Source organism: Emys orbicularis, chromosome 6 (genome assembly GCF_028017835.1).
Source record: "Emys orbicularis isolate rEmyOrb1 chromosome 6, rEmyOrb1.hap1, whole genome shotgun sequence".
Taxonomy (NCBI): Eukaryota; Metazoa; Chordata; order Testudines; family Emydidae; genus Emys; species Emys orbicularis.
In genome coordinates, this window is record NC_088688.1 from 115,473,281 (window position 1) to 115,501,155 (window position 27,875).

The 27,875-nt window shown below is 41.3% G+C and overlaps 1 protein-coding gene across 2 annotated transcripts in view; it reads left to right on the forward strand.

Annotated features, from left to right (window-relative positions):
- IFT74 (intraflagellar transport 74) overlaps positions 1 to 25,824 on the forward strand; it is a 60,843-nt gene extending 35,019 nt beyond the window's left edge. For both annotated transcript variants that reach the window (XM_065406480.1, XM_065406479.1), the window contains 7 exons: positions 2,653 to 2,706; positions 5,453 to 5,550; positions 13,069 to 13,195; positions 17,190 to 17,353; positions 18,406 to 18,531; positions 22,584 to 22,644; positions 25,709 to 25,824. In XM_065406480.1, coding sequence (XP_065262552.1) covers positions 2,653 to 2,706; positions 5,453 to 5,550; positions 13,069 to 13,195; positions 17,190 to 17,353; positions 18,406 to 18,531; positions 22,584 to 22,644; positions 25,709 to 25,824 — 746 coding nt within the window. The remainder of the gene's footprint in view (positions 1 to 2,652; positions 2,707 to 5,452; positions 5,551 to 13,068; positions 13,196 to 17,189; positions 17,354 to 18,405; positions 18,532 to 22,583; positions 22,645 to 25,708) is intronic.
- The last annotated feature ends 2,051 nt before the right edge of the window (positions 25,825 to 27,875 follow it).

A 27,875-nucleotide genomic window follows, 5' to 3' on the forward strand; every position in this document is an offset into this window, starting at 1 on the left:
GCCAATAATATTATTAATGGTTAGGCTGTAATTTTTTCAATGTATTTCTGTTATTGGCGCTCAGTACACAAACTATCAGTGCAACTGGGACTACGTTAACTTATATTTGGCCCCAAATTTAAATTTTATATAAATAAGCTTTTTATAACGCCTCAGTTCAATAGCAACATTTCAAAAAATGAAAATGAAAATGTCAAGTGAAAACAGTTGATTTTATACATCTAAAAATTCCTTTGCAGCATTTGAAATCCAAATATTTCACGGCTAAAAACATGAAAGTAAAACTGACTTCATTGATTTTTATTGTCCAAGCAGAAAAGCAAGTAATTAGGATTTTTAAAATTTTTACTTTTAATCATCTAAAATAATATAGGTTTAAAAAAAAAAAAAAAAAAAAAAAAAGTCCACTTACATGTGACTTGTAAGTTGGCGATGACATTTAAGTGACCAGTCACAAGCTCCTAATAAATCAGATTTCTGGAATGTAGTCTGCAAATGAAGTTTAAAGTATGTTATTGGTAAAATAATTCAAACTTTTGAGCTAAACTTATTTATACACTACGGACATTTTAAAACTAGTGCTATAATTCTTTAAACTCTTTTAGATTGCTTACAGTGAGCCTTAACATGCTAACCATGTAGAGTGATGCACAGTCTTCTTGCAAGTGGAATGGACTTCATGTTGCTAATTTACCCTGTATCATGAAAGGGAGAGTCAGCAAGAAACAAGGCCACAGCTGCAAGGAAACTCAAGCAAAATCACTGTCCCTCAGAGGCCACTGGTTATGCTTATTGTTTATATGCACTAGATAAAAAGGAAAGCAGAGAGGATGTAGATGTAAAAGACTTGGGGGGAAATGTGCTTGCTCAGTTAAATCTATATCCAGCTTTTCCTTTCCTTCTGTGCTTTTTAAATGCTCCGACATATGTTGAAATTAGTGATAAGACTGAATTTCAAACCAGGCACTTATTAAGTGAAGGCTGCCACAACATGATGAACTTGCCCCATCTTCTTGAAATTTTGCAGCATATATAGTAAGAGTCTGCCCCCGTTCTGAGACTCCTTAATTGAAGACTTCTTGTAACCCAGTATTTAGGTACAAAGGTGGCTTGAGGTAAGGCCATCATGGTATATGTACTGATACTGTCACTGTTAAAAACATTCTAACGGTCTTACCTTAGCATTATTTTAAACACTTTTTTTTTACATTTTGTTCCCATGCTGAAGTGAATTGTGGTACCTAAACCCTGTTCACGTTGGACTAAATTATGGCTTGCCACAAGCCCTGAATGAAGGGAAGCGCATAGCTGAACTACTTTAAGAGCAGACTAGTAACTAGACTGTGATTCAGAATCACAATCTGATCTCCAATTTCCCCTTCCTCCAGCAGGGTGAGTAATCTGCACCAGCCCTAAACTCTGCTGTTATTATTATTATTTATTTGAATTATTGCCAGCACAGCTATTGTGGCTGGCACATTGAGTGTGGAGTCAAAGCTCCCCACTAATTGCTTGTTTACTCAGCCTACTTGAGCAAGAGAAGTCAGCCTCATAAAAGCTGCTTTTCCCCCGTGTGGCTACTTGCTATATGAGTAGTGAATGCAAGGAGTGCTTTCTTGCACCCCGGCACAGGTTAACAGTGAAAGTTACAATCTGATCCAAATGGTTTAAATAAGAGGTGTACACAATGAATTTGACCCTCTGAATAAACATTTATATAATCTAGAGCGTGTTAAAAATATTTTAAAAAAATAAAGTTTAATTAATGTACACAAATTTGTCAGGAAGGATACATTTCCTAACTTATGCATTCAAATTCTCAGCTTAATCTTGTCCTAACATAGCTTTCCCAACCACCACCAGTAAATTGCTACACTGTAGAAAGCTAAATGTATATATTATGCTTTCTACTGGATATTCATTTTCTTCCCTGTGACTAACGCAGTTGAAATCCAAATTAGGGATGAAGCAGAACCATGAGTTCGTTATTTAAGACCATCCTAATGCGTGACAATATAGATGATGTGGGATTTTTTGTTTTATCTTATTTAATTGAAGATTGCTACCTTATTAATATCCAGAAAGCACATCACAAAGTAATCTTGACTGCTGAAAGCCAGAGAAACTGGCATCACTTCCCAAATCTTAAAAAAGAATTGCAGAATGACTTAGTTTGCCAGTTGACATGGCCCAATTGCACAAATGTGATTTTCCAACACTAGAAAGTGAAACAGACTAATATTTTAAAATGTACTTGCCCTTAATTTTAAAAAAATCTGCCAACTAATACAATTTAAAAAAAATATTTGGGGCACTGTCAAATTCTGAGGCACGTGACCTCTATCCCACTATGTATGTTTTAAAAAAAACCCTGAAGATTACACTGATGACATCTTGTTATGCTGCTTCCCTTTTTTTGAAATGTGTATAATTTGCTGTTGATTGACAATGATTATAGTGAGACATGTAAATAACATACAGTCCAATCCTTTTGTGCTTAAGTATGCCAAATTCACATTTTACATAATTGAAGTTTTGCCTACCTAAGCCTGCTACAGGACTGAGTTAATAAAAAAAGACCTATAAAAAACACAATGTAGAGTTCGGAGCAGTTGATGTTTTGGAGTTAAATCCATGTTACGTCTCTTGTAGGGGAGAAAAATCTGAAATACAAGGAGCTGAAGAAGAGAGAGGAAAGCATGGACAGTAAGTTGTTTAATACAGATTAGATTCCTGGACTGCCAAAGCACAAGGCTTTTTGGATTGTCAAAGCACAATTTATTTGAACCCCAAAACGGTTGACCTGCTGACCACTTGTCTTAAGACCCTGTTTACCTGATTCAGAGATGCCTCAGCACAAGGTAACTGATACTGCACATTTAGAGATGATTGGAGCACTTTTCCTGGCTCATAATCTGGCGTTTAAGATTTCAGGAACACGTTTTTACGAGGTAAAAGATAGAATAAAAAAGAATTTTTAAAAATATGCTAAAATGAAAGTTAAATAAAAATGTCATGGAGTGCCCACTGGTGTTCTGAATAAGAGCAAAACTTTGAAGTTGCTCTGAGAATCAGAAACTACAACTTTAGTACATTTTTACTTATTTTTCTAAGATGAGTACTACTAAAGCTTTCTGACTTTCCAATGAGGTTTCATGACATAGAAGCCTCAGCAGAGGCGGAGTGAGGGTGCAAAACATTTAGGGCAAAAATATATTTTAAAAGGTATCCTATTGTTAGAATGTTTATAGAGCATTATAAATATATACGGCTCTTTACAAAGCCAAACCAGGAACTTCCAAGAGCTTACCAGCAGATTTAGACATGTGCTATGTAGAAAACCAGTTTGCATGAAAGAAGGCACTGTTGGTGAGATCAGTATATATAGACTTTGCCAAAAGAAAAAATTGTTTAGGGAGCGTTTAGAATGAGAAGAGCGAGGATACACGGTACACAGGAAGAGTAGAATAGATTTTTTAACTTTTAGGAGAAAGCACTGTCCGTTAGGTTGAAAAAGTGGTCATCTTGTGAATCACTGTTAGGTTTTGGGTAATAATTCTCTAAATCCACAACTTGAGTCAAAATATTGTCAAATATTTATATCATACATATATGGACATCCATTGATGCCTTGGACTTTGTTCCTTTATAGAATTAGTATGGAAAAGCTTTACTGTATACATCTTTGTGTTGTAATGATCTCTAGGAACCCATTTAAAATGTTTCTTTCTAAAGGTAAGTTTATTTCATAAGTCCCATTTTTCTATTCCCTCTGCTTTGAACCAACTCAATATTTTATAAGTTTCAACTCTCTCTTTCTAAAATTGTGGAGAGAAAATATTTGTGAGGATTTTGTGGGGCAGAAGAGATTCCTGTCTGATATCCTGAATGACATTTACACATCTTCTTTGGAAACAAATTTGTGGCTCCAAATCTAGCAAGTAATACTTCAGTCTTCTTTTCTCTGATATGTAACATGCCTGGACACACATGCTTATAAGCTTTCCTGAGTCTGACCAGAGTCCAGGCACTGTTTCTAGGCACACTTGCAGGTTTCAGATTCCCTTTCTAACACCCCCTTCTGACGGTTGAGGCCCCCCGGTCCAGCTGCCTAGGCCATGAAACTATCAGCTATCACTTTCCCGGAGCTCCAAACTTGCAGATACTCTGGGCTATGTTTTACCTCTTCAGGGACCAGTGATAGTTCAAGCAAACGGACACAGGCTTTGCAAAGGGATCCAAAATAATTACTCTTTACTTTAGACAGCACAAAAATCAATCAAACAGCTATACATCATTCCCTGCCTCAGTTTCCTCACCTCTCTTGAGCATTCTTTGGGATTTTTTCAGAGTCCTCTAGGGTGTCAAGGGTTCCCCTCCTGCAATTTATGGCTTCTCCTTCAAAACATGAAGGCTGTCTAGCTGACCCCTGCAGTCACTATCCTTTAGCTCCAAATCCTGGCTGGATCACAGTGGAAAAAGATTCCCTCTACTACAAAAGCATGCCTCTTTGTTCCTCTCTTCTGCCTCAAGTTTCCTTTGTCTATCTGACCGACTCAGTCTCTGTATTAAATTAAATTTTATGGGAAAGGCATAAGAGAGGCACAGACGGGGCTTGAGGAGAGGCACAACATGGTCTAAGCAGTGGGCAAGAAAGAATTTTGCTCCTGTGTTCTGAAATATCTGTAGGGGAGTTAAATGGCAATTGAGGAGACTTAGAGTACTAAAAGCCTTTTCTCTTTGCCTCTCCTTAAGGATTTTCTAGTGAGCTTTCACTGCATTGTCTAAGTGCTAGACTTGTAATATGTTGAATATAAAGCTAATGAGTTTGCTTTGCAGAAATAGTTTTAGATGGATGGTAAATAGTAAAATGGAGACTCTCTAAAGTTATTTGTGTTGTCTCAGTCTCCACCCGTCTGTTGTCATCCTTATATTGTTCCTCTTTAATTTTATAGACTGTTAGCCGGAAGCATACATCTTGAGTGAATAATTGTATAAGTACCAAAAATGCCAAAAACATGCATTGATATGGCATCATTCTAAAAAAATGGAACTGGAAAACTGGGGGGGAAATCTCTTCCACTTAACTCAGCAAAGAAATGTCTTAAATAAGCAAGCTGTAATTGATTTTATTTTAAAAATGTGATTATTTCTCACTTGTTCCCATCTTTAAAATTTTAACAAAATGGTAAATAGTAAAATACAGATTAAAAAAATAAAACTGCAAAGCTTCTCAGACCCCAGCATTTATTAAGCATGAAATTACTTGATAGAGTATTTTATTTAATTTGAAGTATATTTATATCTTAGGTGTTATAAGATACAATTTTGTAAAACTACAGTGAGGTATTTTTATATTTGCTGTTGAATTCAGAGTAAGTACAGTCATAATGGAGAACCCAAAATGTTAATGTAAACAGCAGCCTCCCTTCTCTTATTTTTTGATCCATAGACTTTCTTGAGACTTTTGAAGAGATGAAGACCCAGGAACTGGAACGGAAGGCACAGATAGAGGCCAACATTGTTGCACTGTTAGAGCACTCAAGTAGGGTAAGTGCCTTTCTCTGTCTCTGATAAATTAGGCAGTCATAAATGGGAGCCTCATAAAAGACATTGAGGAGATTAAATAGAACAATGGTGATTAAATACTATTCAGCCCAATTATTGGTGTAATTATCTTCCAAACAATAAACTGATACCATGTGTTATTGTAAAAAAGTAAAATGTATTTAATTACTGTTGTATTCTCTGTCACTGTTTTGAGGGAAATTTTAAAATTAATAATTAATAAAATCAGATGATATTTGTGACCAGAACAAAAGAAAAGTCTTTAGCATTACTATAATCCATCAATATGAAACTTGCGAGAATACTAAAACTAAGAAATTTCATTGATTGCTAGTTTATCTAGACCAGGGGTGGGCAAACTTTTTGGCCTGAGGGACACATCTGGGTATGGAAATTGTATGGCGGGCCATGAATGCTCACGAAATTGATTGTTGGGGTGCGGGAGGGGGTGAGGGCTCTGGCTGGGGGTGTGGGCTCTGGGGTGGGGCCAGAAATGAGGAGTTCAGGGTGTGGGAGGGGGATCCAGGCTGGGGCGGGGGTTAGGGTGCGGGAGAGGGAGAGGTGAGGCTCCAGCTGAGGGTGCGGGTTCTGGGTGGGGCTGGAGATGAGGGGTAGGAGGTGCAGGAGGGTGCACCGGGCTGGGACTGAGGGGTTCGGAGGGCGGGAGGGGGATCAGGGCTGGGGCAGGGGGCTGGGGCGCGGGAGGGGGTCAGGGGTGCAGGCTCCGGGTGGCACTTACTTCAAGCAGCTCCCAGAAGCAGCGGCATGTCCCCCCTTCAGCTCCTTTTGCAGAGGTGTGGCCAGCTGGCTCTGCACGCTGCCCTGTCCGCAGTCGCCGCTCCCACAGCTCCCATTGGCCGCAGTTCCTGGCCAATGGGAGCTGCGGGGGCAGCTTGCAGAGCCCCCTGGCTGCCCCTACGTGTAGGAGCCGGAGGGGGGACATGCCGCTGCTTCCGGGACCCGTGCAGAGCAGGCCAAGCCCCTGACCCCGCTCCCTGGCTGCAGCGTCGGAGCAGGGCAAGGCCCAGACCCCACTCCCCGGCGGGAGCTTGGGGGCCGGGTTAAAACATCTGCAGGGCCGGATGCAGCCCTCGGGCTGTAGTTTGCCCACCCCTGATCCAGACCAAGTCTGAACATCATAAATGAAGGGGAGGATTCAGTCATCTCCCTTAGATTATTTTCCATATTCCAATTTATGTTATTTTTAGGAAATTTCTTCTACCTAACCTATTAAAAGTATTTCTGGAGTTCCCTTCTGTAGAGTTTCTAAATTATATGTGCTCCTGGTGTCCAGCTAGAATTTTCCCACTATCAATATCATACTATATTTTTTTCCAGTTCTCCCCAAAACAACTCTTCCATTTCTTTGATTTTGATTCCTTTGAACTATTTGTAGAGGATTGTCATAGGCATCTTTTAGCCAAGTATTATTTTGAATAAATAGTGTTTTACCAGCTCCTTGATACTGTTCTTCAACATGATGCCCCATGACTTCAAATTATTTTACTAGGAAGGTTGCTTAAGAGTTGATGTGCTGCAAGTCCCATGACACAGGGGAATTAAATTTTCCTTGTAGTTGTTGTGGAAAATTGACCACACGGTTGATTTTGGATCAGACAGCCTGAGGCTCCTTTATTGATCAATCAAACATGCATGCATGGGGGAGTCAGCCAAGGCAGCCGAACCCCCCCGACAGATAAAATGCGAGAGCTTATATAGGATAAAACCACAAAAATTACATATGCTTCCTTAAAATTTTACATCCATATAAGGAATAAAGCAAAGCAAGCCTTTTCTGTTTTACCTTACTTTTGCCCTTTGCAGTTTCTTGCTCTGTCACCTGGCAACTATTAATCATAAGTTATTACAAATGGTTAGTTCTGCTTTTATAGTTTCTACAGTTAGTTCTGCTTTTATGATTTCTCTTTTCCCTTATTTTTCTACCTTCCTCCCCCCACTTTTCTGCGTTCAGGCCATTCTATACAGACTGCTTAACCAAAGTTTAGGCCCTGACCATTTTCCCCCCACATAGTTAAGACCCTACTTGAATCACGGGATGATCGTCAAATAATTGTGGCTGGAAAATAGCAGAAAAGTAATAATTGACCTTTATTAATAGCCGTAATTTGGAAAAGCAGAGTAAAGGTATTTGTTTAAGAAAAATTTGCTGGAACAATATTATGTTATGCCTGCTAATTTTTTTGATAACCAGACATTTTGCTGCAACTATATTACATTCCCTTAAAAAAAAGTGACCGGTAGAATATAAAATTCAGAAGGCTAAAAGTCCTAACACAACTGCTGTAGAAATCGAGTTAAGTCATTTTAGCCTTTTACATTTTACAGGCATTGAATGTTAGTGCGGTACTAATTGCATACTCAGAATGTATGTAAAACTGTGGACTGCACAAAGTAAGGGTATGTCTACACTACGAGAGTAGTTCGATTTTACTTAAATCGAATTAGTGGAACCGATCTTACGAAGTCGAACGTGTGTATCCACACTAAGAACAGTAATTCGACTTTGTGAGTCCACACTAACGGGGCAAGCGTCGACATTGGAAGCGGTGCACTGTGGGCAGCTATCCCACAGTTCCCGCAGTCCCCGCTGCCCATTGGAATTCTGGGTCGAGCCCCCAATGCCTGCTGGGGCAAAAAATGTGTCGAGGGTGGTTTTGGGTAACTGTCGTCATTCAACCGTCACTCCCGCCCTCCCTCCCTGAAAGCGCCAGCGGGCAATCAGTTCGCGCACTTTTCTGGTGAGTGACAGCGCGGACGCCACAGCACTGCGAGCATGGAGCCTGCTGTGACCATCACTGCAGTTATGGTCGTTGTCAACACCTCGCACCTTATCGTCCACCTTTTCCAGAGGCAGATGCAGATAAATCGGGTGAGGAGGCTACGGCAGCGCGGTGAGGACATTAAGTCTGAGAGTGGCACAGACCTCTCGCAAAGCACGGGACCCCGCGCCGTGGATATCATGGTGGCAATAGGTCATGTTGATGCTGTGGAACAGCGATTCTGGGCTCGGGAAACAAGCACGGACTGGTGGGACCGCATAGTGCTGCAGGTCTGGGATGAATCACAGTGGCTGCGAAACTTTCGCATGCGTAAGGGAACTTTCCTTGAACTTTGTGAGCTGCTGTCCCCTGCCCTGAAGAGCAAGGACACCCGGATGCGAGCAGCCCTGACTGTCCAGAAGCGAGTGGCCATAGCCCTCTGGAAGCTTGCAACGCCAGACAGCTACCGGTCAGTCGCGAACCACTTTGGCGTGGGCAAATCTACCGTGGGGGTTGCTGTGATGCAAGTAGCCAATGCAATCGTTGAGCTACTGCTCTCAAAGGTAGTGACCCTGGGAAACGCGCAGGTCATCATAGATGGCTTCGCCGCGATGGGATTCCCAAACTGCGGTGGGGCTATAGATGGAACTCACATCCCTATCCTGGGACCGGAGCACCAGGCCAGCCAGTACATTAACAGAAAGGGCTACTTTTCAATGGTGCTGCAAGCACTGGTGGACCATAGGGGACGTTTTACCAACATCAACGTTGGATGGCCGGGCAAGGTTCATGACGCTCGTGTTTTCAGGAACTCTGGTCTGTTTAGACGGCTGCAGGAAGGTATTTACTTCCCGGACCACAAAATAACTGTTGGGGATGTGGAGATGCCTATAGTGAGCCTCGGGGACCCAGCCTACCCACTAATGCCCTGGCTCATGAAGCCCTATACAGGCGCCCTGGACAGTGAAAAAGAACTCTTCAACTACCGGCTGAGCAAGTGCAGAATGGTGGTGGAGTGTGCTTTTGGACGTCTCAAGGGGAGATGGAGAAGCTTACTGACTCGCTCTGATCTCAGCGAAACCAATATCCCCATTGTTATTGCAGCTTGCTGTGTGCTCCACAATCTCTGTGAGAGCAAGGGGGAGACGTTTATGGCGGGGTGGGAGGTTGAGGCACATCGCCTGGCTGCTGATTACACCCAGCCAGACAGCCGGGCAATTAGAAGAGCCCAGCGGGACGCGCTGTGCATCCGGGAGGCTTTGAAAGCTAGGTTCCAGAGTGAGCAGGGTAACCTGTGACTATTAAGTTTGTTTAAAGAGAAGCTGAACCTGCCCCCGTTTCTTTACCCAGTTAATGTTGACTATCCTCTCCAGTTACATACCCCCTTCACCCCGTTTCCCCCCTTCCAACACACCTTTAAAAATAAAATAAATGGAACTTTGTTCATTAACACCGTTTTCTTTATTAAGGGTTTCGTGGAAAAGGGTTGAAACTGGGACGCAGACTGTGGTGGGGAGCGGGTGTAGTGATGGAAAGGACGCTTCTAAACTCGAGGAATGACAGGCTCCTGCTCCTAGAGCGGTCCGCAGTGGTGGACTGGTTGTTTCAACGGAGCCTGCCACCCCTCCTTTTCGGGACTCTGTGTGTGGGGGCTATGTGACTTTGTGGCGGGGTAGGACGGTTACAGATCCCCTGCTGCGTGGCTCTGTCATCCAGGCTAAGGACCGCTGCATAAGATCTGTAACCGCCCTACCCCGCCACAAACTTACATAGCCCCCCCACACAGAACATGAAAACCACCTCCCAGACTGACCAGGGTGCCTAGTGACTGCAGTGTGTGTGTGACCTGCTGCTGAACCTGCCCCCGTGTCTGTACCCTGGTAAAGGTGACTGTCCTCTCCAATTACCAACCCCCTTTCCCCCCTTCAAACACACTGTCCTCTAAAAGAACATGACGGAAACAGTAATTAACAGAAACGTGTTTTTTATTAACAACTAGACAGTTAGGGGATGACACTGGGACGGGGGCTTGGGTGAGGTGCTTTTGGAGTGAAGGAAAGGACTTATCAAAACTTTGGGAATGAGAGCCGTCTGGTAATTGAGCAGTCTGCAGAGGTGGAGTGACTGTTTTCACGGCCCCTGCCGCCCCTCCTTCTTGGGACTTTGGGTGAGGGAGGGATGGGACTTTGTGGCGGGGGAGGGCGGTTAGAGATAGACTGCAGCGGGGCTCTGTCCTCCTGCCTCCGGTCCTGCAGAACATCTACAAGGCGCCGGAGCATGTCCGTTTGCTCCCTCATTAGTCCAAGCAGCGTTTGAGTCGCCTGCTGGTCTTCCTGCCGCCACCTGTCCTCCCGTTCGCTGTGTGATCGCTGGTATTGTGACATGTTCTCCCTCCACTGGGTCTGCTGTGCCGCCTTGGCTCGGGAGGGATGCCGGGGTAGGTCGGGAGACACTCGCAGCTGTGGGATGGGAAAAAGGGAGTGAATTCCTCACAAAGATACATTTTTGTGAACAATGAACATAGTCTTTCTCTGTGAACAAGACCATGCACAGCACCTATCACATGCGCATTCAGGACAAGGTCGAATTTTCGGCCTTCCCATTCAGTGCCTGGGGTCTTGGAGTACAGATCACACAAGCGGGGCAGGACAGCGGAATTCGGGTAGCAGGCGGACATGGTAAGCCGTAGACTTTTGGCTGCTGAAAGCTTAATTTATAGCAGTGCCCTCCTTTCACGTTCAAAGCAATGCCCCTAGCGTTGGCCAGTTCCTGCTGCCGGCAATCCCACCCCCCTCGCGGCTGTCCCCGGGAAAGATCCCTGTATGCTGCCCCTGTCCTGCCTCCACCGCGTGGCGGTAAACCGCCGGTTACAGTTATGTAAAGGAACAGGCAATCAGTCCCAATACTAACATTCCCCTAATTTAAAGCAGGTCACCATGAGTGATATCACTCTGATGAGGATTTCGGACACTGAGAAAGCCCGCATGCTGCGTGAATGCCAGCAAAAACCAGGGCCGTATGCGGCCATGCTGTGCGAGGCACTGATCCCAGAGTACTTGCTGCTAGCCTGGCGTGGAAAAGTTTCCTACCATGGAGGACACAATAAGGCCGCTCTCCCCAGGAACCTAATGCAAAGGCTTTCAAATTACCTCCAGGAGAGCTTCGTGGAGATGTCCCAGGAAGATTTCTGCTCTATCCCCGGACATATTGACAGAATTTTCCAGTAGCTGCACTGGCAAGGACTAAAAAGTAGTGCGCCTAGGGCAAAGTAATCATGAAAAACCCATTGTTAATATTCCATTCCTGTTCTGTTCAAAATAAATGTTTACATGTTTAAAACACTTACCGACTGATCCTTCCCCTGATTCAGAGTCACGGTTAACGCCTTGGGAGGGTTGGTAGGGGATCTCCGTGAGGGTGATGAAGAGATCCTGGCTGTCGGGGAAATCAGCGTTGTAAGCGCTGTCGACTGCCTCGTCCTCCTCATCTCCTTCCTCATCTTCCCCGTCCACGAACATCTCCGAGGAAGCGGCCGTCGACAATACCCCATCGTCAGAGTCCACGGTCAGTTGTGGGGTAGTGGTGGCGGCCGCACCTAGAATGCAATGCAGTGCCTCGTAGAAACGGCATGTCTGGGGCTGGGATCCGGAGCGTCCGTTTGCCGCTTTGGTCTTCTGGTAGCCTTGTCTCAGGTCCTTGATTTTCACGCGGCACTGCATTGCATCCCGGCTGTATCCTCTCTCTGTCATGGCTTTGGAGATCTTCTCGTAGATCTTCGCATTCCGTTTTTTCGATCGCCGCTCCGAAAGCACGGACTCGTCACCCCACACAGCGATCAGATCCAAGACTTCCCGATCAGTCCATGCTGGGGCCCTCTTTCTATTCTGCGATTGCATGGTCACCTCTGCTGGAGAGCTCTGCATCGTTGCCAGTGCTGCTGAGCTCGCCACGATGTCCAAACAGGAAGTGAGATTCAAACTGCCCAGACAGGAAAAGGAATTCAAATTTTCCTGGGGCATTTCCTGTGTGTCTGGTCAGAGCATCTGAGCTCGGACTGCTGTCCAGAGCGTCAACAGAGTCGTGCACTGTGGGATAGCTCCCGGAGCTATTAGCGTCGAATTCCATCCACACCTACCCAAATTCGACATGGCCATGTCGAATTTAGCGCTACTCCCCTCGTCGGGGAGGAGTACAGAAATCGATTTAAAGAGACCTCTATGTCGAACTAAATAGCTTCGTGGTGTGGACAGGTGCAGGGTTAATTCGATTTAACGCTGCTAAATTCGACATAACCTCCTAGTGTAGACCAGGCCTAAGCTAATTAAAATCAAAATTGTGGGGGAAGCCTAGTATTGCATGATCCACAATTTCTGCAATATCACAAATGAAGTAGGGCTTTACTTTATAGTACAATGACTCTACCACAAGTGAAATAATATCTAAGGCAATGTCATTTAAACATCCCTACTTCATCCTCAATGGTATATCAATACATCAGTTATAAAAGGGACACAGTTCAGGCTGGCAGACCTGAAATAGAAAATCATTATATTTAAATGGTCTCAAACTATTTAAAAATATTTTGTCCAAGAGTGTTGTAAAAGAGTTAAGTCATACGTGATGTATTAGCAGAGCTTTTTTCTTGCTTTCCGGTGAACACTCATAGCTGCAAAGATATCAGATGTTCTAATTTACTGTTCTTATTTCTGTAAATGAACAGAATGTCAATCGTATGAAACAAATCTCCTCTGTTACCAATCAAGAGCTGAAGATCATGCAGGAAGACCTCACTTTCAAATCAAATGAAATGCAAAAATCACAGAGCACCGCTAAAAATTTGAGTACAGGTGAGGCATATAATGTATGAATTTGCAAATTCCTTCCTTTTTAAAAATAAAATAACATGAGAGTCATAGAATACACGACAGAGTACAGGGTTGGTGATCTTGCATACCATGTATGCTAAAACACTGTAGCTAGGGCAGGGGTGGGCAAACTACGGCCCGTCAGGGCTTTGGATCTGGCCCATTGGATTGCCACCCCTGTGGCGCCACGGGCCCCGCGCCGCTGCTGGAAGCGGCCGGCACCACGTCCCTGCGGCCCCTGGGGGAGGAGGGACAGAGGGCTCTGTGCGCTGCCCTCCCCTGCGGATACCTCCCCCCGCATTGGCTGGGAGCGGGGAACCACGGCCAATGGAAGCTTCGGAGGAGGTACCCGCAAGGGAGTGCAGCGTGTGGAGCCCTCTGCCCCCCATCCGCCAGAGGCCGCAGGGACGTGGTGCCAGAGTAGCGCGGGGCTAGGGCACGCAGGGAGCCTGCCCTGGCCCTTGTGCGCGCCGCTGCCACCCTGGAGCTGCTCCAGGGAAGCGGCACCAGGCCAGAGCCCGCACCCCGAACCCCTCGTGGCCCTCGGGCCAAAAAGTTTGCCCACCCCTGAGCTAGGGTGTGAGGCAATGCAAATACTGAGGGATGTATCTTCTTTTGGTGCCTTTATATAATAACTCCTATTAGTGCTAACACAAATGATTTATAATTCATCATAAGAAGACTATTTCTCTGACTATTAGCAATAACTGATTTTCTTGCTTACTTGGTTTAGGACATATTAAGAGTGCATTTTAATATTGTGTATTGCACTTCCCATTGCATTAGTAGGCGTTTGCTTTATTTATTTATTTTGATTTATTAGCAACTGACTCAAACTCTAGGCTCTTCATAAATTTTAAAATAACATTTAATAGAAAGTAGTAGAGAGCCGTGCAGTGAAATAACCATGTATCAGTTTGAAAATGGACCCCATAATGTTGCTTATACTTACGTTTTGTTAGTGCTTTTCTAAGGGTATGTCTATGCAGCAAAGAAAAACCTGCGCTGGCCTGTGCTAACCAACTCGGGCTCATGGGGATGTTTCATTGCTGTGTAGACTTCAGGCTTGGGCTGGAACCTGAGCTCTGGGACCCTCATACCCTGCAAGGGTCCTAGAGCCCAGGCTGCAGCCCAAGCACAAAAGTCTACACAGCAATGAAGCAGCCCCATGGACTCGCGGGGCTTAGGCTGTAGCTCAGGGATCAGCAACCTCTGGCCCGCGGCCCGCCAGGGTAAGCACCCTGGCAGGCCGGGCCGGTTTGTTTACCTGCCACATCCGCAGGTTCGGCCGATCGTGGCTCCCACTGGCTGCGGTTCACCGTCCCAGGCTAATGGGGGCGGCGGGACGTGGCACAGGCCGAGGGATGTGCTGGCTGCCGCTCCCCCCACCCCCATTGGCCTGGAGCAGCGAATCGGCTGAACCTGCGGATGTGGCAGGTAAACAAACCAGCCCAGCCCGCCAGGGGGCTTACCCTGGGGGGCTGCGGGCCAAAGGTTGCCGATCCCTGCTCTAGCTGCTGTGTAGACATATCCCAAAGAGGATTCCTGGCAGCTATAATGTGGATGGCCCAACCTTGCCTTGTAAATCGTCAAGATCAAATTCTCAGGCATGCACATTCTTAACTTAAAACACAAAAATATTCCTGTTGACATCAGTGGGACTACTCATATGCATAAAGTTAAGACTGCATTCACATTAGATATGTGAGTAAAAGTTTGGGAATCAGGCCTATATTTTCTAAAAGCAGAGATTTTTTTTTCTTGTGGTTTAGTGATAGAGATCTCTATTTAATTCTTTATTTGTGCTGTTTATGGTGTTGTTATTGTCATAATCTAAACCTTTGCCAGTATCATTACTGATTGAGCAAAGTTTTCCTTGTTTGCTTACTGAAAGGAAGCTGCAATAATCATAAATCATTTTGTTTGGTGACTACCACAGCCTGTACTTGCTACCAGTTTTCAAAATAGGCTTCTGTGTTGTGACTGCAAAATATGTATCTGCAAAGAAGTAATTGCTGTACACAAAATATGATGTTAATTGCCTGTTTTCCATGTGCCTCTGGATATTTTGTAACAAATTAATTTGCAAATACATATTTTGCAGTCACAACATAGGTGTCTATTTTGAAAAATTAACCCTTGCACTATAGGGCAAGATATGAAATATATTTTTCTTATGAGCATTTTAACTAAGCATATTTATTATTTTTATTTTACATTACAGTAATACCCTAACAGTGCTAGATGTTGTAGGGACATTGTATGAAAACAACGTTTCTTTCTTGAAAAAGTTTAGAGTCTACAATTTAATCAGATAATTTAAACTATTTATAAAGAAAATTCCTGGAACTGGGAACCACAATAAAGGTTCCATAATAAACATAATAGGGGCTCTTTTAAAGTAAAATGATTGTACAATTCCCCCCCAGTTGGAGTGCTTCCCAAACCTTGAATTATAGTACAGTAATCTGCAAAATTCTTCCATTGGTATTAAAATGTGGATTTCCAGATTTTCTTGCCACCTCAAAGATATAAAAGGCCATCAGCAGAGTCCTTTTTTTAAAAACAAAAAAGGAAACTACAGAGAGTAAACAAATGTGCTGATGGCATAGTTTCCCAGAAACATTTTCCTGGGTCAAAGCAGTTTGGTCTCAGACTTTGCTACTGTGTACACACTGCCTGCTAAACTCTGCAACTTAATGGCATATCAGAAGGAACTGGGCTGCATCCTCTTCCTGTCTTTTCCCCTAGAGAAGTTTTTAGTTTCTTTTATATATATTTTATATATATATGAGCATAAATTTTACCTTCTCCAAACAGCTTCTTCCTTTTTCTCTAGAAAGTGTGCTTGGATAGGAATATTCCTTAGCTGTCTACTCCAGCATTATCAGCATACTGATATTGCATTACAGGAATCTTTTTCTAACATTTTTAGGATTTTTTGATTACTTTTATCCACCAAAAATGAATTTTAGTTGGTCCTGTATCTGTTTTATTTTTAATTAAAGGCAAAAAATCTTACATATGCATTTCAATTTTGAGAAAATTCAAAACTACTTCTACAGATATTTTCATCTAATTATTGTAAGCAGTTCACATTTTAAAGGTTTTTTATCATCATTTATAGCATTTAGTGCTAAGTATGTGATTAAGCAAGTTCCCAATCTACCTTCTCTACACCATTCATTATTTTGTATACCATTGTCATGTCCCCTCTTATTCATCTCCTCTCTAAAGTAAACAGTCCCTTACATCTCTCTTCATTTAAGACTTTTTCCATGGCTTTGATCCTTCTGATCATCCATATTTGAATCCCATCTAATTCTGTTTTATCGTTTTTGAGGTGTGGTGATCAGAATTGAACACAGTATTCCAGTGCATTATGATCTTTTCAGTTGTGACATATACCAATTCTTATTAATCTAAGGCTTTGGAATGGTTCCTCATTTATAAAGCCAGTGTCCAGGGCAAATTTGACCCTAAATTTAGTAGTATAAAAACAAGACTCTTTTAAAAATGAAAACAGAAATATTTATATGATTTAAAAAATTGAATGGAAACAGTTTAAAAATAAACAGATAGGCACCTGTATAGTTTGCAACCAACATTTTGTACTAATGTGCTGGTACAGTAAAACCTGAAATTGACAAGGAAGTAAATATTAACAAAAGCAGAATGGAATTACCACCCTGTAGTATCTCAGATCACCACTGCGTTTCCTTAGACTTAGACTCTCTAGTCTTCAGTATCTGTAATAATTGTATAATATCTTTTGACAAATGGCACTGTACGTTGGGCCAAATCCTGCTTACTTATTCTCATGAATAGTCCCAGGGGTGTCAATGTGAATAAGGCAAGCAGGATTTGGCTGGTGCACTGTGTAGTGGAAAATTGGGAGTTAAATCTTTGTGCATTGGCTAATACTATCATGAAGAAAAGTTACTGTTGCTTATAACATTTGTTCCTTGTGTTCCAGATAGTCAAAGACTGCGAATGGACCTGCAGAAAATGGAATTGTTGGAGGGTAAGATGGTCGATGAACAGGCTTCTCTCAAAGAAAAAATTGAACAGATGACAAAGGACTTGAAGATGTACAATAATTTGCCAGCTCTGAAAGCATCAGGAGAAGAGAAGAAAAAGGTAATAACAGCAGTATCTGTTAGCACTACCTAGATAGGGACAGTACTTGGTCCTGCTGTGAAGGCAGGGGACTGGACTTGATGACCTTTCAAGGTCCCTTCCAGTTCTATGAGATAGGTATATCTCCATATAATACTTACATTGTAAGTTCTTTGGGCAGAGAACACCTTTCTGTTCCGTGTTTGTACGGCACCTAGCACAATGGGACCCTAGGTCATGCCTGAGGCTCAATACAATACAAATAACAACAACAACATTGCCTGTGTTCAGAGCTCAGCCATTAATATTCTGAGACTGTATTTGTCATGCTATGTTCAGACAGAGTCTGGTTTATATCTTTGTTTTCAAAACAATGTTGGGAAGTAATTTGTTTGAAGGCTTGAAGCAAATGACACCAAATTCACCTCCATTATATTTGACATAGTAATAACAATAACAACACCTAGCTCTTATGTAGCTCTTTTCATCAATAGATCTCCAATTGCTTTACCAAAGAGGTTAGTATCGTTATCCCCAATTTACAGATGGGGAAATTGTGGCACAGAGAGTTGAAGTGACTAGTCCAAACTCACTGAACAGGCCATTGGCAGAATCAAGCCTAGAGCCCAGGTCTCCTGAGCGTCAGGGCTCTGTCCAGTCTCATTGCATGCTGTCATGACACGAAAGAGACTGTGGACACTTGTGCCTCATTTCACATCACCAAGTGTGCATTTTAACGGCTACATCTTGTGCACAGGTATTAAATGCAACTTCTCACGCTAAGTGTTGGTGTCGTTTTTGTGATATTTGTAGAACACGTTCTGAATTCTTTCTGTATACCTTCTTGTTTAGGGGGTGGAAAAAGAAAGTAGCTCCTGGAAAGTTAAATTGAAAACAATTGAACAGTTGGGACCACCAGTCCATAGTAAATTTGAATGGATTCCTGTGGGAAAGTAGGAGATCACTGTGGTGATGAGTATATTAGAAATTCTTAGATTCAAAGGAATTGGCAGGTTTAATGGAAGCACAGTACCTTAAGGCCAGTTTGATCCATTTTGCTTTTCTTCCTCTAGAAACTCCATGAGGAGAAAGAAAGGTTGATAAAACGTAGAGATGCCTTCAAGAAAATAATGGAACAACTGAACGCAGAGTATGAAACACTAAAGACACAACTTGAGGAAAATGAGACACATTCCCAGGTATAGTTCAAAATAGGTGTTTCTTCGATTGTTTCATTCCAGGTCTTGTGTTTCTCAAATACATGAAACTATATTTGAATGAATCAGTTAGGGTTTTTTAGAGGAATGCATAGACTCTGGAGTAAGTTTTCAAAGCTGTGTATCGGAATTCCATGCCCAAATCCTCTAGTTTGTTCAACTGAATGTTAACAAACCCCCCTTCCCTGATCAATGTATTGAAAGCCAACGATTTCAACTGTTGAGACCAGTCTTATGTCAAAAATTTGCAAGTCCCTTGTTAAATACTCATTTTAGTTTTGTTCAAAGTCCTCATTTTTCCTCTCCAGCCGTGCTGGTGCTGCTGCAGGAGCTCAGGGTCAGGCTTGACTTTTCTCAGGGCTGACTGGCTGGTGCAAAGAGGCCATGGCAATATGTTTTCTCCAGCCTATAAAATACTGAGCAATTTGGAGAGGGGCGATAAAAGTTCTTATAAGGGGCATCGTCCCCTATTTAGCGTATAGAAAATACCAAACTTTTGGAACAATTTATTGCACTCCAAAGGCAAAAACACTAAATCACACTTAAGAAATGTTTTTAGGATCCTAGGATAAACACTGTAATTGTTTAGCAGTACCAAGGATGAACCCCATCAGACATCATGGGACACGCTGTTTCTGAGAGCAAGTATCCTAGGAGCATTCAAGCCTAGGGAGAGGGCAAAGGCTCAGTTTTATGTAGTATCTTTTAGTTAATAAAAATAGACTCCAGGAAGGATGAATTTTTGATTTTGTAATAAGTACGTAGCTTGTGTTTGGACCTGAATTGAAACTCCACCAGTTTATGCCTTTCTTTAGTAAAATCCCTCTTACGACCAACTACTCCTGTGTAGTCTTTCATTGATAAACCACCAGAGAAAGAAGCATGTACTTCATACTATAAAACAACTGTACTTTGGCCAGTCTAGACCGTCATCCAGTCATCTTTTGCATTTATGTATTTGTACTGTGTGGGCTGCCTAATTAGAATGTAAGCTCTTGGGGCAGAGAACATGTTTGCTATGTGTTGTATGTTGGCAACATTTAAAATGTGCTGATAATCAGAAACATAATTATGTTAAAAAAAAAAAAGCACCTTTTTACTCAATAGATGTTCTCCTCACCTGTAGTCAGACTCACAATTTGTTATTTCTTTTTTCTTCTGTTAGCATTGTAGAGCCAACACAGATACGGCAGAATGATCTAGATTCCTCTCCACCTGCATTCCAAAGAGAAATTTTTATTTGGCACAAATATTGGGTCAAATCCTATGGTTCTTACTCAGATTATAATCTTGCCCTATTAAAGATTTTAGGATTAAAAATATTGTAATTAAAACCAAATTTGAACCCAGGATTATAAACACAAAAAAGTAGTGCATTAGAATAGTTTGCATTTCTTAAATTTTCCCATCTTTTTCTTTTTGGAGTGTGTTCTTGTATTATTTGGCTTGACCTGCCTTTTCAGAGGAATCTGAAGAATAGAGACATACAATGTTAGTTTATTTAAAGTCCTGTGATTCTTCTGACCTGTATTTCAGTGCAATATTGTATCTGTAGCTATCTAGTTGATTTAAAGCCTAATAAACACAGGCATAACATTATCACTAGAGGGTCGTTCCCACTTAATAGCTGTATCCTAGGCTGAATGAGCTCAAATGTTGAGAATAGAATAAGGTTATTACTATGTTCAGAAGGACCTTTTAAACAATCATCAGCATAACCATTCAGAATTTTTTTTATGAAACATTGTTTTTTAAATGAAAGTGGAGAAACTACAGAAACCAAACTGGCAAAAGGTAATTTTTTGCTTTTAAATGCAGTTTATAAGCCCTTCCTTCCCCTCCTCCCCTAACACTTTTCTTTCTCTTTTTGCTTTTCATTCCCCTTCCTACAGGCCAGCAAGGCTTCTTTCCCCCCCAATAACTTTCATATACATTTTTATTTACACTGTGTTTCAAAAGTGAATCAGGAGGGAAGAGGCTTTTAAACTCTCCACCACCTTGGAGTCTTCCAATATACATATTATATACAAATAGATTACTATCATTTTGGCAACAAGAGCTTTACCGACTGTAGAGATGGGAGGAAGGAGGAAAACAGATTGGCTTTAAGAAAAAGAGAGAGAGACAGAGAGAGGATGGGAACTGATTTCTCTTCCAGCCACATTCTTATTGTGTTTTGGGGTTGTTGTTGGTTTTTTTTTTTCCACTTTCATGTAAATTTTGGATTTTTTTCTACTTCAGCTTCAGGGAGTAAGAAGCTGACGTGTCATCTTTATTGTTGGGAAACAATTTAAATTCTGAATACATGAACTAATCAGAACAGAGATGGTTGAATATATAAAGTAGAAATAACCATTCAGTGATTATGCAAATCTACAAACTCTGTGTAGTGTCTGCCAACTAGTCAGAGCACTGGGCAGTATTCAAACTGAGCCACTTTAATAGGACTACTCCTGGGTGCTGTTGAGTAAGGCTATCAGATCTTGTCCATATTGATTATGTAATTTGCCCACTGACAGCCAGTCAGGGTTCAGACAGCTGTTTAACTGGGATAAAAATGTGCAGCCATCAGTAACTGTACAGCATCCCTTCACTTTGATTAGCTGCAACTCTTCTGTTTCAGCATTGTATATAAGAATGCTTATGTTCTCTTCCATAAATAAGAATTTCTCCTTCAACGTAATTATCATATTCTAAAAAGAGCTTAGCTTGAAGGAAAGTAAGATCCCAAGATGACTGATTAGCCATTTTGCCAGTCTGCATAGCTATTGATGTACAGCGTACATCCTTTTTATATATCAATCATACGGAAATGTAGACAGGCTTTATATGATTTGAGAGTTTACCCTTGATAAGATTGAAAACAGTGGCCTTAAAAGTATTTTACTATGTAGAGTGCATCATACAAGAAGCTATATAAAAAAGTGCTGATCATTTTCTTCAATCTCTATTATAATTATATTATATTATATACAATATTTCAAATTCAGTTGCCTTTACTATGTATATTGCATTTGGCAGCACCCATAGTGGATGTAGTATGTAATTGATCACAAATATCTTGTTTTATAACTTACACAAACAGCAGAATTCATGTTTGCTTTGAACTAGGGATAAAAAAAGGGATGGGGGTATATGGACAGATTTTTCATTATAAAGATAATTTTGGTACAGGGTAGGGAAAGCTGTAACACAGCATCTATTCTCAATCATTCAGCTTAAGAACTGATTTTCATCCTCAAACGTATCAATATTGGTGGCTCTCCTTTAACATTTGGTTTTAGAATGATGATTTTCAACCTTTATTTTTAAAAATACCTTTAAAGGGGTCTACATACCTTGAAATAAAAAACCTTGAATAGTAGCATCAGAAAAACAATTTAATACTATAAAATGTATTGTGAGAAATATAATATAATATCCACATTAGCTTCCTGTTGATGCTGAAAGAATTGAAGAAGTGCCAACATATAACCCACAGTCTTACAATCTTCTCACTACAGCTCTGCTCTTATCACAGCTTCTGGCATCAGACAGGAAATTCAGCTATGGAAATAAGGAAGTTTTTTCTGTACTGCTGTTGGGTCCAAGACAGTGCCAGGATATATTGTATCAGTGGTGATTTTGCAAACAGATCATCTTTCAGTGATATGAAAAGATAAGAATTTATATCTTCCTCCCATGTTCATCTTTTCTGTGATGCTGTTATGATTGTTCAGAGATGACAGAAATCTCAAATAATCATCCAGTTTTTCATGTTCCATACCAGTTATATTCAGTATTTTCATTTTTGTGCAAACAGCAGAGCAGTAGCTATGTGAGGGCTACATTTACATACATATATATTATGGGATATTTAAAAAATCCTTCCCAATTGTTTATCTTCTAGTTTTCTTGTGTTGTAACCATGGTCTTACAGTTTTGATAGAATGTGAGGTATCAATAAGACAAGTTGGGGGGCTTTTTTCGTATAAATGGTTGTGCGTCTGTTTTCATTTGTGGCGGTTCTTAACATTTTCTTTTTGTGTTTTCAGCTTACAAATTTGGAAAGGAAGTGGCAGCACCACGAGCAAAATAACTTTGTGATGAAAGAATGTATCCTTTTTTTAAAAAAATGCTGACAATTAATACAGTATAGTAATTGACTGAGAAAGCCTTTTCCTCCCAAAAGCAAAGTCAATCAGGACAGTTTTACAGCAGGGTGAAGAAGGGGGATAATGGGTCTTGCAAATGTTTGTTTGATGGATAGACCTTTATATACAATGAAACCTGAAACTCATTAGGCAACCTCCAGCATTAAATGGCTCCTTATAGTATTCCAAGCTTCCAGTATTTTTATTTGATCACTAAAAGACCAGCTGTACACTGCATATGCTTTCTCCTGTGCTCTTGCGTTTATCACCCATTGGTTTTCTTCAGTGATTATTCTTACGCCAGCCGATTCTTATACTTAGCTTTCCAGCAAAGGCAATGATTTTTTTAAATGTACATAGCTCCATAACTATGCATGACATTTTACAGTATGTAAAATACAGCAAACAAAACCCACAAAGGGCCAAATACTGCTTTCAGGTGTTTTTTCTCATTAAATGCAATGAGAGTTGCTTATGTGACAGCAGAATTAGACCCACACATATTGAGATAAAACTTTCCAAAAGCTAGTGGTAATGACACTTTCAAAGAACATTCATTGCAAAGGACTGCCATAAAATAGTTTTAAATGGGTTTTTAAACTAACAAAAGCATAGCCATTCTAAATGAGAGCTGACATTTTGTCCTTAACTTGCACTACTGTCCCTAGTTATTGCAGAGATATGAATAGTGCATAATCGTATATTAATTTTATTATCCAGGGACTAAAAAGTTACTAAAGTAAACTCCCTTCTTACAAAATGACCTAAAAACAGTAGCACTGAAGAATTAGAGACACAGTGAGATCACTGTTATACCATTACAGCTCAAAATATTGTAGGTACATAGAAACTTCAATACCCGATCAGACCAGTGGTCTAGTCCATTGTCCTGTCTCAGATGGTGGACAATACTAGATGTTTCAGAAGAAAGTACAAGAAAACCTGTAATGACAATTATGTAATAACCTGCCCACAGGAGAAATTCCTCCCTAACCCATGTCAGTTAGGACATGTCTACACTAGAAATGCTACAGCTGAGGCTGCGCTGCTGTAGCACTGTACTGTAGACACTTAATACTACAGCGATGGAATGGGGTTTTCCATTGTTGTAGTAAATTCACCTCTCTGAGAGGTGGTAGTAGCTCCACAAAGAATTCTTCTGTCGACCTAATGGTGTCTACACTTAGGCTGGCTTAATTACATTGCACAAGGCATGAAATTTTTCACAGTCCTGAACAACATAGTTAATTTAAGTCAACCTAACTTTGTAGAGTAGACCAGTCCTTTGTAGTTGACTTATGCCCCATTGCATGAAAGTTTATATTCCATTTAAAACAAAAATTATCCTATCTATTGTAATAGTTCTCTTTAGTCAGCTAAGTGTCTAGTCCTTTTATTTAAATCCTCCTCCTTGATCACAATTATACTTGGGGGCAATGAATTCCACAAACTGATTGTCGTGTTTAATTTTTTTAAAGTCCTTGCTATCAGTTTCAAATTATTGTGCGGAGAAAAATTGTGATTACCATTAAACTCAATTATTTTTTTAAAACCTGACATGCAGTAAAATATGATACCTCAGTGAACCATGTGCTTGCTTTCTGTCCTTGAATACAATCGATGAAGGATTAGTTTAAAATAAAATCTGATTCTCTTTCATATACAAGATCTATTACCTCTGCAGATGCCTACTATGAGATTCAGTACCCTACCATGTGGCAATGGGTCCTATTTTTGTTTGCCCCTGTGCTTCCTGTTATTCTTAGGAGTAGAATCAGGTATAACCAAGAAACCCCCAAACTCATAGAGGAGTGTCTGCTCTGCTCCTGGGCAAAGGATCTTATGACCTCCTGTACTGGCAGGTGAGAGAACTTCTGCTGGTGGGCTTAGACCCAGAAGAGCCTCCCAGCACCACATGACTGGTCATTCCCTGATCAGATCCTGGGACTTCTTTGGCTAAGATCCAGAAGAGCCTCCTGGCATTACATGATTGGGTTTGGGATCCTTTCCTCCACAGGGATATTTTGTCAAGACAAGAAATCTTAGACCCTGACATCTTTAACCATCTGCCATGGAAGAAAGAAGCTAACTATCAGGAAAAGTCCAAACACAAAATTAAAAAAAAAAACACCCAAACCTCTAACTATAACCTTACGCTAGAAACTACTTCTAAGTCAGACAGTATACCAAGTGTCCAAGCACAGATCCCAAAACAAAGAGGGGTTGAGTTTCACGTCTGCTTGGCCTGGCAGAAAGAGAAGGAACAGTTGTCAGGATAGGGGCTTTTATATCCTTGGTTCTAGAATGCTGGAACGCGGGGACATGCACACCCTCCCACAACAGGTAACTCCTTTGAAACGGATTCATTCGCCATGTGGCAGTGAGTATGGTCTCCCAACGTGGACCTGCAGAAGCAATGCATATAGAGAACAAAAGATACATCAGTAACTTTTCCAGCACATTTCGGATTTGTCTAAACAGTGCTCAAAAAGCTATGTAGATGTCCAGGATGGAGGGAGATGGGCTTCAGAGCCTGGGCTTCAACCTGAGCTGCAATATCTACACAGCTGTTTTTAGCACCATAGCATGAGCCCAAGTCTGTTGGTCTGGCCTCTGAGACTTGCTGCCGCTCACTGTGTAGATGCACCCTAAGTGGGTTGTGTGGACCCCGCTGGCATACACTGAAAGTTCCCTAGTGCGCATTAATGAAGTACTGTTTGGAACACTAGAGCCTAGAGGCTGCTGCTCACTGTGTAATGTACCCTTAATGCTCAATACACTAGTGGGCACTAGAATTTATACTCCTCTGGCGTGGGCCAACACACCTCATAGACAAGCCCTTAGTGTAATACAATGGCTAACCTGTTAAAGTGGTGTAGTTCTTTAGATACAATTAGTGCTTTTCCATTATCTGCAAGCCTTGACAATTTTTCTAGAAGGAGACTTCTTGTAGTATAAGTCCCTTATGATCTCTAATTAGGTTAGTATTTTTCTTGCCAGTTACTGTCCTTAACTCTTTTAATCAGTCATAGCAACAAAAAGTCAGGAGAGTGACTACCAGCCAGTAATGAAGAATGTGAGTAAGCAGATTGCAGAGTATAACAAAACTCTCATAGAGGCTTTACAGAACACCAGGAACTGAACCCAGGCGCTTCCTTCCTGCTCCAGTGGACCAACAATAGGAGATGTCCACAAGCACTGTAGGACTCTGAACTGCTGAGGTGAAAACTCAACAGCAGCACAGTAGGTGCATTCAAAAAATGCCTTCAAGTTCCTGAGAGATTCGTGGTTTCAGCAGTTTTCTTCATTTTAAATATAGGGACTATCTCTGAAAGCTTTAAAGCCAGAGAAGACATTTAAAGTGAGCCCACTGGATACACACTCTGGATATGAAAATATAGTTTGCTCTACATAGTTAACTATTTGGGGCCCAACCCTGCAATCCTTACTCAAGCAAAACCATTGGGGATCAGTACTGTAATCCTTACTCAGGCAAACCACACATAGAAGAGAATGGGAACTTTGCCTCAGTCAGGACTCAACATCTGGCCATTTGTTGTTGGTAAACAATTGTCTTAAACCTTATTAAGATAGCAAACCAGATCCTCAGCTGGTGTGAATCAGCATAGCTCTCTCATACCATCAGAGGATACAGCCCCATCTCCCTTCTGATCAGAAGCTCTTTATATATAAACGTTCACAGAGGGAAACAAAATGTAGAACTAATGCATTTTAAGGCTCTTTCATTGTATTTTCATTTCTGTAAAGGACAATATAATAATTACTGGAGCATCTCATTATTAAATGTGATATTTGGTAAGGTTATTACATAAGGAGAAATGTACAGTGGAGATTCTAATAAAAACTTAGCTAAGGAAAGTTTTTTTTTCTCCATGCTGACTTTGTGTAGTTTTATGTTTTTCACCAATAAAGAAATTAAAAACAAAAGTTATTCATAATTCTTCTTTTTTTGAAGATATCGTCTTGTAGGATTCTCTGTCTCAGGTTTCATGCCCCTGTGTCACGTCACAGCAACAAGCAGCTCCAATGTGATCAGAAGAATGTGTGAAATAGAGAATTCTACATGGCTAGATCTGTCAGTACTTTTTGAATCCTATTTTTACTGCTAAATTATTTATTCTGTATGGTTGGGACCAAAGGCATTCCAGGATCCCTTAAAATAACAGCAAAATTGCTGTTGTTACTTCCCCTTAGTTATTTTCTTCCTTTCCTACCTACAGTGTAATTATCTACTTCCTATTACCTTTCCTCCACCTGGGAGGTCAAGTTAGTAATGCCGTTTCCTGGCCAGCCAAAAGCAGGTACTGTAGCCTGCAGACAGGTAAATGTAGACAGGGCTCCCAGCCAGACTCAGCTGATATTTCATCAAAAACAGCAGAAGCAGGGTTGGTAGTTATTCTACTATCACAAAATAGTCTTACAAAGGAAGAGATAAAGACCCTGTCACTTGCACCTTATAAAACTAGCCTGGACAGAGAATTAGGAAATATGCCAGGGGCATGGCATGACCTAATTAGGTCTTTTCCATTTCTTAATGTCTCTGAATCTGTGACTAAGCATGTTATCTAGCATGAAGGAAAGTTACATGAAAAGATTCTTGGAAGGACCATGGTTTCCAAACTCAGCTCAGTAAATCTTCCCACTCTCTGTATTTATTATATATAATATTTAGACAACATGACGGAACAGGATTTCTATAAACCAAAATCTGTTATCTAGGGGAAATTTCCACTAATGTCTCTTCCTTCCTCTCAGAGTTTCAGCTATTCCAGTGAGAGTCCATTATTTGCTGAGATAAAGTTGGAGTCAAATATCCTCCCAGGTCAGATCTTCCTTAGCCAGTCACATTGCCTGCTGAATTCCTCTCAGGCTACAACACATTTTAATTAACAATGGAAAGAAGCCACAAACGGAATAAACATACGCCCTGAAATTCCCTTTCGCTCTGTGCCCGGGGATCCTTGTTATACCATGGCACTTATTTTGTTAAATAGGGTGGGAAAGTTCCCAGGCCTTTGTTTTGTCCTTCACATGACTTCTGTCAAAAACAAACACTGGCTCTAGCACTATATTCTTACTTTGTTTTCCATGAAGCTCTTCTGATTACTTGTCATCTCCTGAGGACCTCCCCTTCATACCTTCTTTTAACACTTTATCCTCAAGGCCCTGGCC